Raw genomic sequence first — 27,037 nt, forward strand, 5'->3', positions numbered from 1 at the left:
AGTGCTGGGAATAACAATCCTGTCAATCAGATAGATCAGTGCTGGGACTAACAAAACTGTCAAACAGATAGATCAGTGATGGGAACAACAATACTGTCAATTAGATAGATCAGTGATGGGAACAACAATACTGTCAATTTGATAGATCAGTGCGGGGAATAACAATACTGTCAATTAGATAGATCAGTGATGGGAACAACAATACAGTCAATTAGATAGATCAGTGCTGGGAATAACAATACTGTCAATGAGATAGATCAGTGCTGGGAATAACAATACTGTCAATGAGATAGATCAGTGCTGGGAATAACAATACTGTCAATTAGATAGATCAGTGATGGGAACAACAATACTGTCAATCAGATAGATCAGTGCTGGGAATAACAATACTGTCTATCAGATAGATCAGTGCTGTGAATAACAATACTGTCTATCAGATAGATCAGTGATGGGAATAACAATACTGTCTATCAGATAGATCAGTGCTGGGAATAACAATACTGTCAATGAGATAGATCAGAGCTGGGAATAACAATACTGTCTATCAGATAGATCAGTGCTGGGAATAACAATACTGTCAATGAGATAGATCAGAGCTGGGAATAACAATACTGTCATTCAGATAGATCAGTGATGGGAACAACAATACTGTCAATTAGATTGATCAGTGATGGGAACAACAATACTGTCAATTAGATAGATCAGTGCTGGGAATAACAATATTGTCAATCAGATAGATCAGTGATGGGAGTAACAATACTGTCAATTAGATAGATCAGTGATGAGAGTAACAATATTGTCAATTAGATAGATCAGTGCTGGGAATAACAATACTGTCAATTAGATAGATCAGTGCTGGGCATAACAATACTGTCAATTAGATAGGTCAGTGCTGGGAATAACAATACTGTCAATTAGATAGATCAGTGCTGGGAATAACAATACTGTCAATTAGATAGATCAGTGCTGGGAATAACAATACTGTCAATCAGATAGATCAGTGCTGGGACTAACAAAACTGTCACTCAGATAGATCAGTGATGGGAACAACAATACTGTCAATCAGATAGATCAGTGATGGGAACAACAATACTGTCAATTAGATAGATCAGTGCTGGGAATAACAATACTGTCAATTAGATAGATCAGTGCTGGGAATAATAATATTGTAAATCAGATAGATCAGTGCTGGGACTAACAAAACTGTCATTCAGATAGATCAATGATGGGAACAACAATACTGTCAATTAGATAGATCAGTGCTGGGAATAACAATACTGTCAATTAGATAGATCAGTGCTGGGAATAACAATACTGTCAATTAGATAGATCAGTGCTGGGAATAACAATACTGTCAATTAGATAGATCAGTGCTGGGAATAACAATACTTTCAATTAGATAGATCAGTGCTGGGAATAACAATACTGTCAATTAGATAGATCAGTGCTGGGAATAACAATACTGTCAATTAGATGGATCAGTGCTCGGAATAACAATACTGTCGATTAGATAGATCAGTGCTGGGAATAACAATACTGTCGATTAGATAGATCAGTGCTGGGAATAACAATACTGTCAATTAGATAGATCAGTGCTGGGAATAACAATACTGTCAATTAGATAGATCAGTGCTGGGAATAACAATACTGTCAATCAGATAGATCAGTGCTGGGAATAACAATACTGTCAATTAGATAGATCAGTGATCGGAATAACAATATTGTCAATCAGATAGATCAGCGCTGGGAATAACAATACTGTCAATTAGATAGATCAGTGCTGGGAATAACAATACTGTCAATTAGATAGATCAGTGCTGGGAATAACAATACTGTCAATTAGATAGATCAGTGCTGGGAATAACAATACTGTCAATCAGATAGTTCAGTGATGGAAATAACAATACTGTCAATCAGATAGATCAGTGATGGGAATAACAACACTGTCAATCAGATAGTTCAGTGATGGAAATAACAATACTGTCAATCAAATACACCAGTGCTGGGATTAACAAAACTGTCACTCAGATAAATCAGTGCTGGGAATAACAATACTGTCAATTAGATTGATCAGTGCTGGGACTAACAAAACTGTCACTCAGATAGATCAGTGATGGGAACAACAATACTGTCAATCAGATAGATCAGTGCTGGGAATAACAATACTGTCAATTTGATAGATCAGTGCTGGGACTGACAAAACTGTCACTCAGATAGATCAGTGATGGGAATAACAATACTGTCAATCAGATAGATCAGTGCTGGGAATAACAATATTGTCAATCAGATAGATCAGTGCTGGGAATAACAATACTGTCAATTAGATAGATCAGTGCTGGGACTAACAAAACTGTCACTCAGATAGATCAGTGATGGGAACAACAATACTGTCAATTAGATAGATCAGTGCTGGGAATAACAATACTGTCAATCAGATAGATCAGTGATGGGAATAACAATACTGTCCATCAGATAGATCAGGGCTGGGATTAACAATACTGTCAATCAGATAGATCAGTGCTGGGAATAACAATACTGTCAATTAGATAGATCAGTGCTGGGACTAACAAAACTGTCACTCAGATAGATCAGTGATGGGAACAACAATACTGTCAATTAGAGAGATCAGTGCTGGGAATAACAATACTGTTAATCAGATAGATCAGTGATGGGAATAACAATATTGTCAATCAGATAGATCAGCGCTGGGAATAACAATACTGTCAATTAGATAGATCAGTGCTGGGAATAACAATACTGTCAATTAGATAGATCAGTGCTGGGAATAACAATACTGTCAATTAGATAGATCAGTGCTGGGAATAACAATACTGTCAATTAGATAGATCAGTGATGGGAATAACAATATTGTCAATCAGATAGATCAGCGCTGGGAATAACAATACTGTCAATTAGATAGATCAGTGCTGGGAATAACAATACTGTCAATTAGATAGATCAGTGCTGGGAATAACAATACTGTCAATTAGATAGATCAGTGCTGGGAATAACAATACTGTCAATCAGATAGTTCAGTGATGGAAATAACAATACTGTCAATCAGATAGCTCAGTGATGGGAATAACAACACTGTCAATCAGATAGTTCAGTGATGGAAATAACAATACTGTCAATCAAATACACCAGTGCTGGGATTAACAAAACTGTCACTCAGATAAATCAGTGCTGGGAATAACAATACTGTCAATTAGATTGATCAGTGCTGGGACTAACAAAACTGTCACTCAGATAGATCAGTGATGGGAACAACAATACTGTCAATCAGATAGATCAGTGCTGGGAATAACAATACTGTCAATTTGATAGATCAGTGCTGGGACTAACAAAACTGTCACTCAGATAGATCAGTGATGGGAATAACAATACTGTCAATCAGATAGATCAGTGCTGGGAATAACAATATTGTCAATCAGATAGATCAGTGCTGGGAATAACAATACTGTCAATTAGATAGATCAGTGCTGGGACTAACAAAACTGTCACTCAGATAGATCAGTGATGGGAACAACAATACTGTCAATTAGATAGATCAGTGCTGGGAATAACAATACTGTCAATCAGATAGATCAGTGATGGGAATAACAATACTGTCCATCAGATAGATCAGGGCTGGGATTAACAATACTGTCAATCAGATAGATCAGTGCTGGGAATAACAATACTGTCAATTAGATAGATCAGTGCTGGGACTAACAAAACTGTCACTCAGATAGATCAGTGATGGAAACAACAATACTGTCAATTAGAGAGATCAGTGCTGGGAATAACAATACTGTTAATCAGATAGATCAGTGATGGGAATAACAATACTGTCAATTAGAGAGATCAGTGCAGGGAATAACAATACTGTCAATCAGATTGATCAGTGATGGGAACAACAAAAACGTCAATCAGATAGATCAGTGCTGGGAATAACAATACTGTCAATCAGATAGATCAGTGCTGGGACTAACAAAACTGTCAAACAGATAGATCAGTGATGGGAACAACAATACTGTCAATTAGATAGATCAGTGATGGGAACAACAATACTGTCAATTAGATAGATCAGTGCTGGGAATAACAATACTGTCAATTAGATAGATCAGTGATGGGAACAACAATACAGTCAATTAGATAGATCAGTGCTGGGAATAATAATACTGTCAATTAGAAAGATCAGTGCTGGGAATAACAATACTGTCAATGAGATAGATCAGTGCTGGGAATAACAATACTGTCAATCAGATAGTTCAGTGATGGAAATAACAATACTGTCAATCAGATAGATCAGTGATGGGAATAACAACACTGTCAATCAGATAGTTCAGTGATGGAAATAACAATACTGTCAATCAAATACACCAGTGCTGGGATTAACAAAACTGTCACTCAGATAAATCAGTGCTGGGAATAACAATACTGTCAATTAGATTGATCAGTGCTGGGACTAACAAAACTGTCACTCAGATAGATCAGTGATGGGAACAACAATACTGTCAATCAGATAGATCAGTGCTGGGAATAACAATACTGTCAATTTGATAGATCAGTGCTGGGACTAACAAAACTGTCACTCAGATAGATCAGTGATGGGAATAACAATACTGTCAATCAGATAGATCAGTGCTGGGAATAACAATATTGTCAATCAGATAGATCAGTGCTGGGAATAACAATACTGTCAATTAGATAGATCAGTGCTGGGACTAACAAAACTGTCACTCAGATAGATCAGTGATGGGAACAACAATACTGTCAATTAGATAGATCAGTGCTGGGAATAACAATACTGTCAATCAGATAGATCAGTGATGGGAATAACAATACTGTCCATCAGATAGATCAGGGCTGGGATTAACAATACTGTCAATCAGATAGATCAGTGCTGGGAATAACAATACTGTCAATTAGATAGATCAGTGCTGGGACTAACAAAACTGTCACTCAGATAGATCAGTGATGGGAACAACAATACCGTCAATTAGAGAGATCAGTGCTGGGAATAACAATACTGTTAATCAGATAGATCAGTGATGGGAATAACAATACTGTCAATTAGAGAGATCAGTGCAGGGAATAACAATACTGTCAATCAGATTGATCAGTGATGGGAACAACAAAAACGTCAATCAGATAGATCAGTGCTGGGAATAACAATACTGTCAATCAGATAGATCAGTGCTGGGACTAACAAAACTGTCAAACAGATAGATCAGTGATGGGAACAACAATACTGTCAATTAGATAGATCAGTGATGGGAACAACAATACTGTCAATTAGATAGATCAGTGCTGGGAATAACAATACTGTCAATTAGATAGATCAGTGATGGGAACAACAATACAGTCAATTAGATAGATCAGTGCTGGGAATAATAATACTGTCAATTAGAAAGATCAGTGCTGGGAATAACAATACTGTCAATGAGATAGATCAGTGCTGGGAATAACAATACTGTCAATTAGATAGATCAGTGATGGGAACAACAATACTGTCAGTCAGATAGATCAGTGCTGGGAATAACAATACTGTCTATCAGATAGATCAGTGCTGGGAATAACAATACTGTCTATCAGATAGATCAGTGATGGGAATAACAATACTGTCTATCAGATAGATCAGGGCTGGGAATAACAATACTGTCCATCAGATAGATCAGAGCTGGGATTAACTATACTGTCAAACAAATACACCAGTGCTGGGACTAACAGAACTGTCACTCTGATAGATCAGTGATGGGAACAACAGTACTGTCAATTAGATAGATCAGTGATGGGAATAACAATACTGTCAATCAGATAGATCAGTGCTGGGAACAACAATACTGTCAATTAGATAGATCAGTGATGGGAATAACAATACTGTCAATCAGATAGATCAGGGCTGGGATTAACAATACTGTCAATCAGATAGATCCGTGCTGGGAATAACAATACTGTCAATTAGATAGATCAGTGCTGGGAATAACAATACTCTCAATTAGATAGATCAGTGCTGGGACTAACAAAACTGTCACTCAGATAGATCAGTGATGGGAACAACAATACTGTCAATTAGATAGATCAGTGATGGCAATAACAATACTGTCAATCAGATAGATCAGTGATGGGAACAACAATACTGTCAATTAGATAGATCAGTGATGGGAATAAAAATACTGTCAATCAGATCTATCAGTGATGGGAACAACAATGCAGTCAATCAGATAGATCAGTGATGGGAATAACAATACTGTCAATCAGATCGATCAGTGATGGGAACAACAATACAGTCAATCAGATAGATCAGTGATGGGAATAACAATACTGTCAATCAGATCGATCAGTGATGGGAACAACAATACTGTCAATTAGATAGATCAGTGATGGGAATAACAATACTGTCAATCAGAGAGATCAGTGCTGGGAATAACAATACTGTCAATTAGAAAGATCAGTGATGGGAATAACAATACTGTCAACCAGATAGATCAGTGATGGGAACAACAATACTGTCAATTAGATAGATCAGTGATGGGAATAACAATACTGTCAATCGGATAGATCAGTGATGGGAATAACAATACTGTTAATCAGATAGATCAGTGATGGGAATGACAATACTGTCAATGAGAGAGATCAGTGCTGGGAATAACAATACTGTTAATCAGATAGATCAGTGATGGGAATAACAATATTGTCAATCAGATAGATCAGTGATGGGAATAACAATACTGTCAATTAGAGAGATCAGTGCTGGGAATAACAATACTATCAATCAGATTGATCAGTGATTGGAACAACAAAACCGTCAATCAGATAGATCAGTGCTGGGAATAACAATACTGTCAATTAGATAGATCAGTGCTGGGAATAACAATACTGTCAATTAGATAGATCAGTGATGGGAATAACAATACTGTCAATCAGATAGATCAGGGCTGGGATTAACAATACTGTCAATCAGATAGATCAGTGATGGGAACAACAATACAGTCAATTAGATAGATCAGTGCTGGGAATAACAATACTGTCAATTAGAAAGATCAGTGCTGGGAATAACAATACTGTCAATGAGATAGATCAGTGCTGGGAATAACAATACTGTCAATTAGATAGATCAGTGATGGGAACAACAATACTGTCAATCAGATAGATCAGTGCTGGGAATAACAATATTGTCAATCAGATAGATCAGTGCTGGGACTAACAAAACTGTCACTCAGATAGATCAGTGATGGGAACAACAATACTGTCAATTAGATAGATCAGTGATGGCAATAACAATACTGTCAATCAGATAGATCAGTGATGGGAACAACAATACTGTCAATTAGATAGATCAGTGATGGGAATAACAATACTGTCAATCAGATCGATCAGTGATGGGAACAACAATGCAGTCAATCAGATAGATCAGTGATGGGAATAACAATACTGTCAATCAGATCGATCAGTGATGGGAACAACAATACAGTCAATCAGATAGATCAGTGATGGGAATAACAATACTGTCAATCAGATCGATCAGTGATGGGAACAACAATACTGTCAATTAGATAGATCAGTGATGGGAATAACAATACTGTCAATCAGAGAGATTAGTGCTGGGAATAACAATACTGTCAATTAGAAAGATCAGTGATGGGAATAACAATACTGTCAATCAGATAGATCAGTGATGGGAACAACAATACTGTCAATTAGATAGATCAGTGATGGGAATAACAATACTGTCAATCGGATAGATCAGTGATGGGAATAACAATACTGTTAATCAGATAGATCAGTGATGGGAATGACAATACTGTCAATTAGAGAGATCAGTACTGGGAATAACAATACTGTTAATCAGATAGATCAGTGATGGGAATAACAATATTGTCAATCAGATAGATCAGTGATGGGAATAACAATACTGTCAATTAGAGAGATCAGTGCTGGGAATAACAATACTATCAATCAGATTGATCAGTGATTGGAACAACAAAACCGTCAATCAGATAGATCAGTGCTGGGAATAACAATACTGTCAATTAGATAGATCAGTGCTGGGAATAACAATACTGTCAATTAGATAGATCAGTGATGGGAATAACAATACTGTCAATCAGATAGATCAGGGCTGGGATTAACAATACTGTCAATCAGATAGATCAGTGATGGGAACAACAATACAGTCAATTAGATAGATCAGTGCTGGGAATAACAATACTGTCAATTAGAAAGATCAGTGCTGGGAATAACAATACTGTCAATGAGATAGATCAGTGCTGGGAATAACAATACTGTCAATTAGATAGATCAGTGATGGGAACAACAATACTGTCAATCAGATAGATCAGTGCAGGGAATAACAATATTGTCAATCAGATAGATCAGTGCTGGGACTAAAAAAACTGTCACTCAGATAGATCAGTGATGGGAACAACAATACTGTCAATTAGATAGATCAGTGATGGCAATAACAATACTGTCAATCAGATAGATCAGTGATGGGAACAACAATACTGTCAATTAGATAGATCAGTGATGGGAATAACAATACTGTCAATCAGATCGATCAGTGATGGGAACAAGAATACAGTCAATCAGATAGATCAGTGATGGGAATAACAATACTGTCAATCAGATCGATCAGTGATGGGAACAACAATACAGTCAATCAGATAGATCAGTGATGGGAATAACAATACTGTCAATCAGATCGATCAGTGATGGGAACAACAATACTGTCAATTAGATAGATCAGTGATGGGAATAACAATACTGTCAATCAGAGAGATCAGTGCTGGGAATAACAATACTGTCAATTAGAAAGATCAGTGATGGGAATAACAATACTGTCAATCAGATCGATCAGTGATGGGAACAACAATACTGTCAATTAGATAGATCAGTGATGGGAATAACAATACTGTCAATCGGATAGATCAGTGATGGGAATAACAATACTGTTAATCAGATAGATCAGTGATGGGAATGACAATACTGTCAATTAGAGAGATCAGTGCTGGGAATAACAATACTGTTAATCAGATGGATCTGTGATGGGAATAACAATATTGTCAATCAGATAGATCAGTGATGGGAATAACAATACTGTCAATTAGAGAGATCAGTGCTGGGAATAACAATACTATCAATCAGATTAATCAGTGATTGGAACAACAAAACCGTCAATCAGATAGATCAGTGCTGGGAATAACAATACTGTCAATTAGATAGATCAGTGCTGGGAATAACAATACTGTCAATTAGATAGATCAGTGATGGGAATAACAATACTGTCAATCAGATAGATCAGGGCTGGGATTAACAATACTGTCAATCAGATAGATCAGTGATGGGAACAACAATACAGTCAATTAGATAGATCAGTGCTGGGAATAACAATACTGTCAATTAGAAAGATCAGTGCTGGGAATAACAATACTGTCAATGAGATAGATCAGTGCTGGGAATAACAATACTGTCAATTAGATAGATCAGTGATGGGAACAACAATACTGTCAATCAGATAGATCAGTGCTGGGACTAACAAAACTGTCATTCAGATAGATCAGTGATGGGAACAACAATACTGTCAATTAGATAGATCAGTGATGGGAACAACAATACTATCAATTAGATAGATCAGTGCTGGGAATAACAATATTGTCAATCAGATAGATCAGTGATGGGAATAACAATACTGTCAATTAGATAGATCAGTGATGGGAATAACAATATTGTCAATTAGATAGATCAGTGCTGGGAATAACAATACTGTCAATCAGATAGATCAGTGCTGGGACTAACAAAACTGTCACTCAGATAGATCAGTGATGGGAACAACAATACTGTCAATCAGATAGATCAGTGATGGGAACAACAATACTGTCAATTAGATAGATCAGTGCTGGGAATAACAATACTGTCAATTAGATATATCAGTGCTGGGAATAACAATACTGTCAATCAGATAGATCAGTGCTGGGACTAACAAAACTGTCATTCAGATAGATCAGTGATGGGAACAACAATACTGTCAATTAGATAGATCAGTGCTGGGAATAACAATACTGTCAATTAGATAGATCAGTGCTGGGAATAACAATACTGTCAATTAGATAGATCAGTGCTGGGAATAACAATACTGTCAATTAGATAGATCAGTGCTGGGAATAACAATACTGTCAATTAGATAGATCAGTGCTGGGAATAACAATACTGTCAATTCGATAGATCAGTGCTGGGAATAACAATACTGTCAATTAGATAGATCAGTGCTGGAAATAACAATACTGTCAATTAGATAGATCAGTGCTGGGAATAACAATACTGTCAATTAGATAGATCAGTGCTGGGAATAACAATACTGTCAATTAGATAGATCAGTGCTGGGAATAACAAAAGTGTCAATTAGATAGATCAGTGCTGGGAATAACAATACTGTCAATTAGATAGATCAGTACTGGGAATAACAGTACTGTCAATTAGATAGATCAGTGCTGGGACTAACAAAACTGTCATTCAGATAGATCAGCGATGGGAACAACAATACTGTCAATTAGATAGATCAGTGCTGGGAATAACAATACTGTCAATTAGATAGATCAGTGATGGGAATAACAATATTGTCAATCAGATAGATCAGCGCTGGGAATAACAATACTGTCAATTAGATAGATCAGTGCTGGGAATAACAATACTGTCAATTAGATAGATCAGTGCTGGGAATAACAATACTGTCAATTAGATAGATCAGTGCTGGGAATAACAATACTGTCAATTAGATAGATCAGTGCTGGGAATAACAATACTGTCAACAAATAGATCAGTGCTGGGAATAACAATACTGTCAATCAGATAGATCAGTGATGGGAACAACAATACTGTCAATCAGATAGATCAGTGATGGGAATAACAATACTGTCAATTAGAGAGATCAGTGCTGGGAATAACAATACTGTCTATCAGATAGATCAGTGCTGGGAATAACAATACTGTCTATCAGATAGATCAGTGCTGGGAATAACAATACTGTCAATTAGATAGAGCAGTGCTGGGACTAACAAAACTGTCATTCAGATAGATCAGTGATGAGAACAACAATACTGTCAATTAGATAGATCAGTGCAGGGAATAACAATACTGTCAATCAGATAGATCAGTGCTGGGAATAACAATACTGTCAATTAGATAGAGCAGTGCTGGGACTAACAATACTGTCAATCAGATAGATCAGTGCTGGGACTAACAAAACTGTCACTCAGATAGATCAGTGATGGGAACAACAATACTGTCAATTAGATAGATCAGTGATGGGAACAACAAAACCGTCAATCAGATAGATCAGTGATGGGAACAACAAAACTGTCAATCAGATAGATCAGTGATGGGAATAACAATACTGTCAATCGGATAGATCAGTGATGGGAATAACAATACTGTTAATCAGATAGATCAGTGATGGGAATGACAATACTGTCAATTAGAGAGATCAGTGCTGGGAATAACAATACTGTTAATCAGATGGATCTGTGATGGGAATAACAATATTGTCAATCAGATAGATCAGTGATGGGAATAACAATACTGTCAATTAGAGAGATCAGTGCTGGGAATAACAATACTATCAATCAGATTAATCAGTGATTGGAACAACAAAACCGTCAATCAGATAGATCTGTGCTGGGAATAACAATACTGTCAATTAGATAGATCAGTGCTGGGAATAACAATACTGTCAATTAGATAGATCAGTGATGGGAATAACAATACTGTCAATCAGATAGATCAGGGCTGGGATTAACAATACTGTCAATCAGATAGATCAGTGATGGGAACAACAATACAGTCAATTAGATAGATCAGTGCTGGGAATAACAATACTGTCAATTAGAAAGATCAGTGCTGGGAATAACAATACTGTCAATGAGATAGATCAGTGCTGGGAATAACAATACTGTCAATTAGATAGATCAGTGATGGGAACAACAATACTGTCAATCAGATAGATCAGTGCTGGGACTAACAAAACTGTCATTCAGATAGATCAGTGATGGGAACAACAATACTGTCAATTAGATAGATCAGTGATGGGAACAACAATACTATCAATTAGATAGATCAGTGCTGGGAATAACAATATTGTCAATCAGATAGATCAGTGATGGGAATAACAATACTGTCAATTAGATAGATCAGTGATGGGAATAACAATATTGTCAATTAGATAGATCAGTGCTGGGAATAACAATACTGTCAATCAGATAGATCAGTGCTGGGACTAACAAAACTGTCACTCAGATAGATCAGTGATGGGAACAACAATACTGTCAATCAGATAGATCAGTGATGGGAACAACAATACTGTAAATTAGATAGATCAGTGCTGGGAATAACAATACTGTCAATTAGATATATCAGTGCTGGGAATAACAATACTGTCAATCAGATAGATCAGTGCTGGGACTAACAAAACTGTCATTCAGATAGATCAGTGATGGGAACAACAATACTGTCAATTAGATAGATCAGTGCTGGGAATAACAATACTGTCAATTAGATAGATCAGTGCTGGGAATAACAATACTGTCAATTAGATAGATCAGTGCTGGGAATAACAATACTGTCAATTAGATAGATCAGTGCTGGGAATAACAATACTGTCAATTAGATAGATCAGTGCTGGGAATAACAATACTGTCAATTCGATAGATCAGTGCTGGGAATAACAATACTGTCAATTAGATAGATCAGTGCTGGAAATAACAATACTGTCAATTAGATAGATCAGTGCTGGGAATAACAATACTGTCAATTAGATAGATCAGTGCTGGGAATAACAATACTGTCAATTAGATAGATCAGTGCTGGGAATAACAAAAGTGTCAATTAGATACATCAGTGCTGGGAATAACAATACTGTCAATTAGATAGATCAGTACTGGGAATAACAGTACTGTCAATTAGATAGATCAGTGCTGGGACTAACAAAACTGTCATTCAGATAGATCAGCGATGGGAACAACAATACTGTCAATTAGATAGATCAGTGCTGGGAATAACAATACTGTCAATTAGATAGATCAGTGATGGGAATAACAATATTGTCAATCAGATAGATCAGCGCTGGGAATAACAATACTGTCAATTAGATAGATCAGTGCTGGGAATAACAATACTGTCAATTAGATAGATCAGTGCTGGGAATAACAATACTGTCAATTAGATAGATCAGTGCTGGGAATAACAATACTGTCAATTAGATAGATCAGTGCTGGGAATAACAATACTGTCAACAAATAGATCAGTGCTGGGAATAACAATACTGTCAATCAGATAGATCAGTGATGGGAACAACAATACTGTCAATCAGATAGATCAGTGATGGGAATAACAATACTGTCAATTAGAGAGATCAGTGCTGGGAATAACAATACTGTCTATCAGATAGATCAGTGCTGGGAATAACAATACTGTCTATCAGATAGATCAGTGCTGGGAATAACAATACTGTCAATTAGATAGAGCAGTGCTGGGTCTAACAAAACTGTCATTCAGATAGATCAGTGATGAGAACAACAATACTGTCAATTAGATAGATCAGTGCAGGGAATAACAATACTGTCAATCAGATAGATCAGTGCTGGGAATAACAATACTGTCAATTAGATAGAGCAGTGCTGGGACTAACAATACTGTCAATCAGATAGATCAGTGCTGGGACTAACAAAACTGTCACTCAGATAGATCAGTGATGGGAACAACAATACTGTCAATTAGATAGATCAGTGATGGGAACAACAAAACCGTCAATCAGATAGATCAGTGATGGGAACAACAAAACTGTCAATCAGATAGATCAGTGATGGGAATAACAATACTGTCAATTAGATAGATCAGTGATGGGAACTACAATACTGTCAATTAGATAGATCAGTGCTGGGAATAACAATACTGTCAATTAGATAGATCAGTGCTGGGAATAACAATTCTGTCAATTAGATAGATCAGTGCTGGGAATAACAATACTGTCAATTAGATAGAGCAGTGCTGGGACTAACAATACTGTCAATCAGATAGATCAGTGCTGGGACTAACAAAACTGTCACTCAGATAGATCAGTGCTGGGAATAACAATACTGTCAATTGGATAGATCTGTGCTGGGAATAACAATACTGTCAATTAGATAGATCAGTGCTGGGAATAACAATACTGTCAATTAGATAGATCAGTGCTGGGAATAACAATACTGTCAATTAGATAGATCAGTGCTGGGAATAACAATACTTTCAATTAGATAGATCAGTGCTGGGAATAACAATACTGTCAATTGGATAGATCTGTGCTGGGAATAACAATACTGTCAATTAGATAGATCAGTGCTGGGAATAACAATACTGTCGATTAGATAGATCAGTGCTGGGAATAACAATACTGTCAATTAGATAGATCAGTGCTGGGAATAACAATACTGTCAATTAGATAGATCAGTGCTGGGAATAACAATACTGTCAATTAGATAGATCAGTGCTGGGAATAACAATACTGTCAATTCGATAGATCAGTGCTGGGAATGACAAAACTGTCAATTAGATAGATCAGTGCTGGGAATAACAATACTGTCAATTAGATAGATCAGTGCTGGGAATAACAATACTGTCAATTAGATAGATCAGTGCTGGGACTAACAAAACTTTCATTCAGATAGATCAGTGTTGGGAACAACAATACTGTCAATTAGATAGATCAGTGCTGGGAATAACAATACTGTCAATTAGATAGATCAGTGATGGGAATAACAATATTGTCAATCAGATAGATCAGTGCTGGGAATAACAGTACTGTCAATTAGATAGATCAGTGCTGGGAATAACAATACTGTCAATTAGATAGATCAGTGCTGGGAATAACAATACTGTCAATCAGATAGATCAGTGCTGGGAATAACAATACTGTCAATTAGATAGATCAGTGCTGGGAATAACAATACTGTCAATCAGATAGATCAGTGCTGGGAATAACAATACTGTCAATTAGATAGATCAGTGCTGGGAATAACAATACTGTCAATCAGATAGATCAGTGATGGGACTAACAAAACTGTCACTCAGATAGATCAGTGCTGGGAGCAACAATACTGTCAATTAGATAGATCAGTGCTGGGAATAACAATACTGTCAATTAGATAGATCAGTGATGGGAATAACAATACTGTTAATCAGATAGATCAGTGCTGGGACTAACAAAACTGTCACTCAGATAGATCAGTGCTGGGAACAACAATACTGTCAATTAGATAGATCAGTGATGGGAACAACAATACTGTCAATCAGATCGATCAGTGATGGGAACAACAATACTGTCAATCAGATCGATCAGTGATGGGAACAACAATACTGTCAATCAGATAGATCAGTGATGGGAATAACAATACTGTCAATCAGATCGATCAGTGATGGGAACAACAATACTGTCAATTAGATAGATCAGTGATGGGAATAACAATACTGTCAAGCAGATAGATCAGTGATGGGAACAGCAATACCGTCAATTAGATAGATCAGTGATGGGAATAACAATACTGTCAATCAGATAGATCAGTGATGGGAATAACAATACTGTTAATCAGATAGATCAGTGATGGGAATAACAATACTGTCAATTAGATAGATCAGTGCTGGGAATAACAATACTGTCAATTAGATAGATCAGTGATGGGAACAACAATACTGTCAATCAGATAGATCAGTGCTGGGAATAACAATACTGTCTATCAGATAGATCAGTGCTGGGAACAACAATACTGTCTATCAGATAGATCAGTGCTCTGAATAACAATACTGTCAATTAGATAGATCAGTGCTGGGAATAACAATATTGTCAATCAGATAGATCAGTGCTGTGACTAACAAAACTGTCATTCAGATAGATCAGTGATGTGAACAACAATACTGTCAATTAGATAGATCAGTGCTGGGAATAACAATATTGTCAATCAGATAGATCAGTGATGGGAATAACAATACTGTCAATTAGATAGATCAGTGCTGGGAATAACAATACTGTCAATTAGATAGATCAGTGCTGGGAATAACAATACTGTCAATTAGATAGATCAGTGCTGGGAATAACAATACTGTCAATCAGATAGATCAGTGCTGGGACTAACAAAACTGTCACTCAGATAGATCAGTGGTGGGAACAACAATACTGTCAATCAGATAGATCAGTGATGGGAACAACAATACTGTCAATTAGATAGATCAGTGCTGGGAATCACAATATTGTCAATCAGATAGATCAGTGATGGGACTAACAAAACTGTCATTCAGATAGATCAGTGATGGGAACAACAATACTGTCAATTAGATAGAGCAGTGCTGGGAAGAACAATACTGTCAATTAGATAGATCAGTGCTGGGAATAACAATACTGTCAATTAGATAGATCAGTGCTGGGAATAACAATACTGTCAATTAGATAGATCAGTGCTGGGAATAACAATACTGTCAATTAGATAGATCAGTGATGGGAATAATAATACTGTCAATCAGATAGATCAGTGCTGGGAATAACAAAACTGTCATTCAGTTAGATCAGTGATGGGAACAACAATACTGTCAATTAGATCGATCAGTGCTGGGAATAACAATACTGTCAATTAGATAGATCAATGCTCGGACTAACAAAACTGTCATTCAGATAGATCAGTGATGGGAACAACAATACTGTCAATTAGAGAGATCAGTGCTGGGAATAACAATACTGTCAATTAGATAGATCAGTGATGGGAATAACAATATTGTCAATCAGATAGATCAGTGCTGGGAATAACAATACTGTCAATTAGATAGATCAGTGCTGGGAATAACAATACTGTCAATTAGATAGATCAGTGCTCGGACTAACAATACTGTCAATTAGATAGATCAGTGCTGGGAATAACAATACTGTCAATTAGATAGATCAGTGCTGGGAATAACAATACTGTCAATTAGATAGATCAGTGCTGGGAATAACAATACTGTCAATTAGATAGATCAGTGATGGGAATAACAATATTGTCAATTAGATAGATCAGTGCTGGGACTAACAAAACTGTCATTCAGATAGATCAGTGATGGGAACAACAATACTGTCAATTAGATAGATCAGTGGTGGGAATAACAATATTGTCAATCAGATAGATCAGTGCTGGGACTAACAAAACTGTCATTCAGATAGATCAGTGATGGGAACAACAATACTGTCAATTAGATAGATCAGTGATGGGAATAACAATACTGTCAATCAGATAGATCAGTGCTGGGAACAACAATACTGTCCATTAGATAGATCAGTGATGGGAATAACAATACTGTTACTCAGATAGATCAGTGATGGGAACAACAATACTGTCCATTAGATAGATCAGTGATGGGAATAACAATACTGTCACTCAGATAGATCAGTGATGGGAATAACAATACTGTCAATCAGACAGATCAGTGCTGGGAACAACAATACAGTTAATCAGATAGATCAGTGCTGGGAATAACAATATTGTCAATCAGATAGATCAGTGATGGGAATAACAATATTGTCAATCAGATAGATCAGTGATGGGAATAACAATACCGTCAATCAGACAGATCAGTGCTGGGAACAACAATACTGTTAATCAGATAGATCAGTGCTGGGAATAACAATATTGTCAATCAGATAGATCATTGATGGGAATAACAATATTGTCAATCAGATAGATCAGTGATGGGAATAACAATATTGTCAATCAGATAGATCAGTGATGGGAATAACAATATTGTCAATCAGATAGATCAGTGATGGGAATAACAATACTGTCAATCAGACAGATCAGTGCTGGGAACAACAATATTGTTAATCAAATGGATCAGTGCTGGGAATAACAATACTGTCAATTAGATAGATCAGTGATGGGAATAACAATACTGTCAATTAGATAGATCAGTGATGGGAATAACAATATTGTCACTCAGATAGATCAGTGATGGGAACAACAATACTGTCATTTAGATAGATCAGTGATGGGAATAACAATATTGTCACTCAGATAGATCAGTGATGGGAACAACAATACTGTCAATTAGATAGATCAGTGATGGGAATAACAATATTGTCACTCAGATAGATCAGTGATGGGAACAACAATACTGTCAATTAGATAGATCAGTGCTGGGAATAACAATACTGTCACTCAGATAGATCAGTGATGGGAACAACAATACTGTCAATTAGATAGATCAGTGATGGGAACAACAATACTGTCAATCAGAGAGATTAGTGCTGGGAATAACAATATTGTCAATCAGATAGATCAGTGATGGGAACAACAATACTGTCAATTAGATAGATCAGTGCTGGGAATAACAATATTGTCAATCAGATAGATCAGTGCTGGGAATAACAATATTGTCAATCAGATGGATCAGTGATGGGAACAACAATACTGTCAATTAGATAGATCAGTGCTGGGAATAACAATACTGTCAATTAGATAGATCAGTGCTGGGAATAACAATATTGTCAATCAGATAGATCAGTGCTGGGAATAACAATACTGTCAATGAGATAGATCATGTGCTGGGAATAACAATACTGTCAATTAGATAGATCAGTGCTGGGAATAACAATATTGTCAATCAGATAGATCAGTGATGGGAATAACAATACTGTCAATCAGATAGATCAGTGCTGGGAATAACAATATTGTCAATCAGATAGATCAGTGATGGGAACAACAATACTGTCAATTAGATAGATCAGTGCTGGGAATAACAATATTGTCAATCAGATAGATCAGTGATGGGAACAACAATACTGTTAATCAGATAGATCACTGCTGGGAATAACAATATTGTCAATCAGATCGATCAGTGATGGGAATAACAATATTGTCAATCAGATAGATCAGTGATGGGAACAACAATACTGTCAATCAGATCGATCAGTGATGGGAACAACAATACTGTCAATTAGATAGATCAGTGCTCGGACTACCAATACTGTCAATTAGATAGATCAGTGCTGGGAATAACAATACTGTCAATCAGATAGATCAGTGCTGGGAATAACAATACTGTCAATTAGATAGATCAGTGCTGGGAATAACAATACTGTCAATTAGATAGATCAGTGCTGGGAATAACAATATTGTCAATTAGATAGATCAGTGCTGGGACTAACAAAACTGTCTTTCAGATAGATCAGTGATGGGAACAACAATACTGTCAATTAGATAGATCAGTGATGCGAATAACAATATTGTCAATCAGATAGATCAGTGCTGGGAATAACAATACTGTCAATTAGATAGATCAGTGCTGGGAATAACAATATTGTCAATCAGATAGATCAGTGATGGGAACAACAATACTGTTAATCAGATAGATCACTGCTGGGAATAACAATATTGTCAATCAGATCGATCAGTGATGGGAATAACAATATTGTCAATCAGATAGATCCGTGATGGGAACAACAATACTGTCAATTAGATAGATCAGTGCTCGGACTAACAATTCTGTCAATTAGATAGATCAGTGCTGGGAATAACAATACTGTCAATTAGATAGATCAGTGATGGGAATAACAATACTGTCAATCAGATAGATCAGTGCTGGGAATAACAATACTGTCAATTAGATAGATCAGTGCTGGGAATAACAATACTGTCAATTAGATAGATCAGTGCTGGGAATAACAATACTGTCAATTAGATAGATCAGTGATGGGAATAACAATATTGTCAATTAGATAGATCAGTGCTGGGACTAACAAAACTGTCATTCAGATAGATCAGTGATGGGAACAACAATACTGTCAATTAGATAGATCTGTGATGGGAATAACAATATTGTCAATCAGATAGATCAGTGCTGGGAATAACAATACTGTCAATTAGATAGATCAGTGCTGGGAATAACAATACTGTCAATTAGATAGATCAGTGCTGGGAATAACAATATTGTCAATTAGATAGATCAGTGCTGGGACTAAGAAAACTGTCATTCAGATAGATCAGTGATGGGAACAACAATACTGTCAATTAGATAGATCAGTGATGGGAATAACAATATTGTCAATCAGATAGATCAGTGCTGGGAATAACAATACTGTCAATTAGATAGATCAGTGCTGGGAATAACAATACTGTCCATTAGATAGATCAGTGATGGCAATAACAATAATATCACTCAGATAGATCAGTGCTGGGAACAACAATACTGTCAATTAGATAGATCAGTGATGGGAACAACAATATTGTCAATCAGATAGATCAGTGCTGGGAACAACAATACTGTCCATTAGATAGATCAGTGATGGGAATAACAATACTGTCACTCAGATAGATCAGTGATGGGAATAACAATACTGTCACTCAGATAGATCAGTGCTGGGACTAACAAAACCGTCAATCAGATAGATCAGTGCTGGGACTAACAAAACTGTCACTCAGATAGATCAGTGATGGGAATAACAATATTGTCAATCAGATAGATCAGTGATGGGAATAACAATATTGTCACTCAGATGGATCAGTGATGGGAACAACAATACTGTCAATTAGACAGATCAGTGATGGGAATAACAATATTGTCGCTCAGATAGATCAGTGATGGGAACAACAATACTGTCAATTAGATAGATCAGTGATGGGAATAACAATATTGTCAATCAGATAGATCAGTGATGGGAATAACAATACTGTCAATCAGACAGATCAGTGCTGGGAATAACAATATTGTCAATTAGATAGATCAGTGCTGGGAATAACAATACTGTCAATTAGATAGATCAGTGATGGGAATAACAATACTGTCAATTAGATAGATCAGTGATGGGAATAACAATACTGTCAATTAGATAGATCAGTGATGGGAATAACAATATTGTCACTCAGATAGATCAGTGATGGGAACAACAATACTGTCAATTAGATAGATCAGTGATGGGAATAACAATATTGTCACTCAGATAGATCAGTGATGGGAACAACAATACTGTCAATTAGATAGATCAGTGATGGGAAAAACAATATTGTCACTCAGATAGATCAGTGATGGGAACAACAATACTGTCAATTAGATAGATCAGTGCTGGGAATAACAATACTGTCACTCAGATAGATCAGTGATGGGAACAACAATACTGTCAATTAGATAGATCAGTGATGGGAATAACAATATTGTCACTCAGATAGATCAGTGATGGGAACAACAATACTGTCAATTAGATAGATCAGTGATGGGAATAACAATATTGTCAATCAGATAGATCAGTGCTGGGAATAACAATGTTGTCAATCAGATAGATCAGTGATGGGAACAACAATACTGTCAATTAGATAGATCAGTCCAGGGAATAACAATATTGTCAATCAGATAGATCAGTGCTGGGAATAACAATACTGTCAATTAGATAGATCAGTGATGGGAATAACAATACTGTCACTCAGATATATCAGTGATGGGAATAACAATACTGTCAATCAGACAGATCAGAGCTGGGAACAACAATACTGTTAATCAGATAGATCAGTGCTGGGAATAACAATATTGTCAATCAGATAGATCAGTGATGGGAATAACAATATTGTCAATCAGAAAGATCAGTGATGGGAATAACAATACTGTCAATCAGACAGATCAGTGCTGGGAACAACAATATTGTTAATCAAATGGATCAGTGCTGGGACTAACAAAACCGTCAATCAGATAGATCAGTGCTGGGACTAACAAAACTGTCACTCAGATCGATCAGTGATGGGAATAACAATATTGTCAATCAGATAGATCAGTGATGGGGATAACAATACTGTTAATCAGATAGATCAGTGCTGGGAATAACAATCCTGTCAATTAGATTGATCAGTGCTGGGAATAACAATCCTGTCAATTAGATTGATCAGTGCTGGGAATAACAATACTGTCAATCATATAGATCAGTGCTGGGAATAAGAATACTGTCAATCAGATAGATCAGTGATGGGAATAACAACACTGTCAATCAGATAGATCAGTGCTGGGAATAACAATACTGTCAATCAAGTACATCAGTGCTGGGAATAACAATACTCTCTATCAGATAGATCAGTGCTGGGAATAACAATACTGTCAATGAAATACATCAGTGCTGGGAATAACAATGCAGTCAATCAGGTAGATCAGTGAGGCGAATAACAATACTGTCTATCAGATAGATTAGTGATGGGAATAACAATATTGTCACTCAGATAGATCAGTGATGGGAATAACAATACTGTCAATAAGATAGATCTGTTGTGGGAATAACAATACTGTCAATCAGATAGATTAGTGATGGGAATAACAATATTGTCAATCAGATAGATCAGTGATGGGAATAACAATATTGTCAATCAGATAGATCAGTGCTGGGAATAACAATACTGTCAATCAGATAGATCAGTGATGGGAATAACAATACTGTCTATCAGATAGATCAGTGCTGGGAATAACAATACTGTCAATCAGATAGATCAGTGCCGGGAATAACAATGCTGTTAATCAAATAGATCAGTGCTGGGAATAACAATACTGTCAATCAGATAGATCAGAGCAGAGTATAAAATTACTCTCCATCAGATAGATCCGTGCTGGGTATAACAATACTTCCACAGATACATCAGTGCTGGTTGTAACAGTACGGTCAATCAGATATATTAGTGCTGGGTGTAACAGTTCTCTCAACCAGATGGATCAGTGCTGGGCTTAACCGTACTGTCAGTCAGTTAGATCAGTGCTGGGTATAACAGTACTGTGAATCAGGTAGATGAGAGTAGAGTACAACAGTACTGTCAATCAGATAGATCCGTGCTGGGAATAACAGTACGGGTAATAAGTTGGATCAGAGCCGAGTATAACCGTCCTGTCGATCCGATGGACCGGAGTATATAATTCCTTTCAATCAGATAGATCAGAGCAGAGTACAATAGTACTGTCAATCAGATAGATCAGTGCAGGGTATAACAGTACTGTTAATAAGTTAGTTCAGTGCCGAGTATCACCGTTCTGTCCACTGGATCGCTTAGAGCAGAGTATAAAAGTCCTGCCAATGAGATAGATCAGAGCAGATTATAACAGTGCTGTCAATCATTTAGACCACTGCTTGGTATAACAGTACTGTCAATCAGATAGATTAGTGCAGGGTATAACTGTACTCCCAATCGGATAGATGAGAGCAGAGTATTATAGTACTGTCAATCGGATAGATCAGTGATGGATATAACAGTACTGTCAACAAGATAGACCAGTGCTGGAAGTCACATCAATCAGAGGAGAGTCTAACAGTACTGTCAATCTGATTGATCAGTGCTGTATATAACAGTACTGTCAATAGAGTCGTCGGGCACTGAAACAGGCCCTTTGGCCCACCAAGTCTGTGCCGACCAACATCCACCCATTTATACTAACCCTACATTAATCCCATATTCCCTGTCACATCCCCACCATTCTCCTACCACCTACCTACACTTGGGGCAATTTACAATGGCCAATTTACCTATCAACCTGCAACTCTTTGACTGTGGGAGGAAACGGGAGCACCCGGCCGAAACCCACCTGGTCACAGGGAGAACTTGCAAACTCCACACAGGCAGTACCCAGAGCTGAATCCAGGTTGCTGGAGCTGTGAGACTGCACCACTTTGCCACCCAATGTGCTCCCTAATCAATGAGATAGATCTTTGCTGGATATAACAGTACTGTCAATCAGTTAGATCACAGCTGGCTACATGGTGTTCTATTTTCTCATGTTAATTGTCTTTCTGATCTCTCGTGTTAAAGATTTTCTGACCTCTCATGTGTAACTAGAGCTAACTGTTTGGTCTGCGTTGTTTATTTTGCCTGCAGTGCTGAAAGTTACCTGTCTGATCCTTCACTCTGGGCAATATGTGAAAAGCCCAAGAACATTGTGCTGTGGAACACAGTTCTCTTCTGCACTCTCATGGTAATCAGTTGTCTGGAGGTTCTTCTATGCACCATGCAGATAATAAATGGGTTGTTGGGCTGTATTTTTGGTAGGTGCTAACAGGGAAATGATGATGTGTTGACTGTCCAGATGCTGTGGTTTAGTCTTATGCCAACATCGGATAAAGCTGTCACACAAGTATTATTGACAGTGAGCAGCCTATCAAACATTTGCAATTTAATACAACCTCTCCTCTCACTTTTCACTAGCCTCCTGTTCCTAAATCTAATTCTAGAACCATACTCTACCTTTTCTCAAAAGTTTACTGTCACTCAATGTGTCAAATGATGACCCCAACACAGGATATCAAGACACTTGACTGGAACCCAAGAAACATAAATACAAATACTGGTTAATTACTTAAACAGTGACAAATATTTACAGACAATCAGAGTTCCCAGTTGATCCAAACCCTCATGAATTCCTTCTCCCAACTACACTAGAGTAATTGGTGCATCCATTACTGAGACATTCAAAGACAAACAAAGCCCAGATATTGCAGACCATTATCATTTGCAATACTGACTATTACAATTACAATTGTTGATGATTACAGACTAAACCTGAAACTTCAGTCTTTCACTCGGCTTCATCAAATTTTTCCGATAGATGAAATTTATGAAATGTTCCATCACACCTCTGATATCTCACAACTTGAAAAGGTAGTGGTGAGTGCCTTCTTAACCGCTGTGGTCCGTATGATATTTTTGTAGCAGTTTGATAGAACAGATCAACCACATGGAGACAGGATGGAAGAGATAGATACATAGGTAGGTCAGTCGCAAAGCTTTTCCTGGCCAATGAATTACCTTGGAAATGTAATTATTGTTGTTTTGTATGCAAATATAGCAGACAATTCTTTGAGTAGTGCCATGGGATCCTGTTTCCAGTGGAGCACACAGATGGGGCTTCAGGTTCGTGCATCGTCTGAAAGATGATACCTCTGACAATGCCACCTTCTCTCAGTACTACATTGAAGAGTCAGCATAGGTAATGTTCTCAATCCCCAACCTTCTGACTCCTAGGCAAATACTAAGAGCCAAGTTTGACCCTTGTTTCTGTTGTAGCTTACTTCCAGGATTTGGATGGAGCCCTTTGATTTCTTCTCTGGGTCCCAGGTGCTTAGAATCATAGAATCTTACAGCACAGAAGGGAGACTATTTGACCCATCAGGCCTGTGCTGACTCGTTTAAAGAGTTATCCAATTATTCCCACTCCCATCATCTTTCCTCATAGCCCTGCAAATGTTTCTTTTTCTCTTTCGGTGCAAAGGGTTCCAGATCTCTACTATCCTTTGTGTGTCTACTTATTAGTTGGATTTATGTTTAACTCTTCCTGTTTGTTAGAATCATTTGATGTGTATCGGTGACAGGGGTCACGGGCATCCAGGATCTTAAAAGGAGAGTTATGAATAGCTTTGGTGATCGCACACTCGAGCTGTCGAACACAATAGAATATAATTTGCCTCAGTTAGCAGATCTGGTTAGTAATGTATCATCTGTTCTATTTGATCCTAAGCTGAGTTTCCAACCCCATCACCAAGACCACCTACTTCCACCACTGTAACATCGTCCATCTCTGCCCCTGTCTCAGCTCATCTGCTGCTGAAACCCTCATCCATGCCTTTATTACCTCTAGACTTGACTATTCTAATGCTCTCCTGGTTGGCCTCACCCTTTGCACTACCTGTAAACTTAACCTCATCCAAATCTCCACTGCTCATATCCTAATTTGCACCACATCCCATTCACCCTCACCACTGTGCTTGTTGACCTACATGGATCCCAATCCACCTACACCTCAAATTTAAAATTCTCATCCTTGTTTCAAATCCCTCCACGGCATCAGCCCCTCCCTATCTCTGTAACCTCCTCCAGCCCTACAAACCTCTGAAATACCTGCACTCCTCCAATGCTGACCTTTTGCTCATTCCTGAATTTAATCCCTGCACAATTGGTGGCTGTGTCTTCAGTTGCCTCAGCCCTAAGCTCTGGAATTCCCCCCCTAAACCTCTCCGACTCGCTACCTCTCCCTCGCCCTTTAAGACACTCTTTAAAACCTACCTTTTGACCACGCTTTTGGTCACTTTTGGTCCAAATATTTCCTTACATCACTCGGTATCAGTTTGTTTGATGATCATTCCTGTGAAGCACCTTAGGACATTTTACCATATTAAAAGTGCTCTTTAAATGCCAGTAGTTGATGTTCTTTTGGTCTATTGACCTTTGTCAACATTGTATGATCGCTTTCATTGTTAAATCTGTAATTCACATTTAAAATTGATCAAATTACTAAATTGTGGAGTGTCTTCATTGAGAATACTGAACCAAATTTATGGCCGAGAAATTGGATTACATCTGAATTTTGATCCTGGTGCAGGGCAGTTGCCGAATGAGGCAGGTGGCAGGACCACAGCAAACTGGGCTCCCATTAGGTGCTCCTCCTGGCTCCACAATACGATAAGTAAAAACTTTTTAACTTACCTTTCGGATGCAGCCTCCAGCGTTCTCACTGTTAAGCACCTGGAAAAGCATACACAGGACACACTGCAATCATTCACAGTCTAATTTCACAATGGGGCCAGAAGCAGGCAGCAGCTGCCTGATTTGCATATGCAGTGAGCTTAACTGTTGCTTCAGGTGTATGCTCTCGACACCAATGGAGCAGCCCTTATACATTACCAAGAGTGGCTCGGTGGCACCACTACTGACCAAGCTGGGCAAGTCCTGAAGGAAATATCTTCCAGACTGGGCCTGCAGCAGGTGGAGAGAGAACCAACAAGAGGGAAAAACCTACCTGACCTTGCCCTCACCAATTTACTGTCTCAGATGCATCTGCCCATGGCCGTATTGATAGGAGTGACCACCACACAGTCATTGTGGGGACGAATTCCCGTCTTCACACTGAGGATACCCTCCATCGTGTTGTGTGGCACTACCACCATGCTAGATAGATAGATTCAAAACAGATCTAGCAGTTCAAAACTGGGCCTCCATGAGGTGCTGTGGGCCATCAGCAGCAGCAGAATTGTATTCAACCACAATCTGTAACTTCA

At 37.6% G+C, this 27,037-nt stretch overlaps 1 protein-coding gene across 2 annotated transcripts in view; it reads left to right on the forward strand.

Moving 5' to 3' along the window:
- Window positions 1-26,197, forward strand: part of LOC137374820 (transmembrane 4 L6 family member 1-like) — a 172,129-nt gene extending 145,932 nt beyond the window's left edge. For both annotated transcript variants that reach the window (XM_068041349.1, XM_068041350.1), the window contains one exon: window positions 23,865-26,197. In XM_068041349.1, coding sequence (XP_067897450.1) covers window positions 23,865-24,042 — 178 coding nt within the window. In that variant the 3' untranslated portion in view covers window positions 24,043-26,197. The remainder of the gene's footprint in view (window positions 1-23,864) is intronic.
- Window positions 26,198-27,037: the final 840 nt, after the last annotated feature.

This window comes from Heterodontus francisci, chromosome 11, assembly GCF_036365525.1.
Source record: "Heterodontus francisci isolate sHetFra1 chromosome 11, sHetFra1.hap1, whole genome shotgun sequence".
In the NCBI taxonomy this organism is placed as follows: domain Eukaryota; kingdom Metazoa; phylum Chordata; class Chondrichthyes; order Heterodontiformes; family Heterodontidae; genus Heterodontus; species Heterodontus francisci.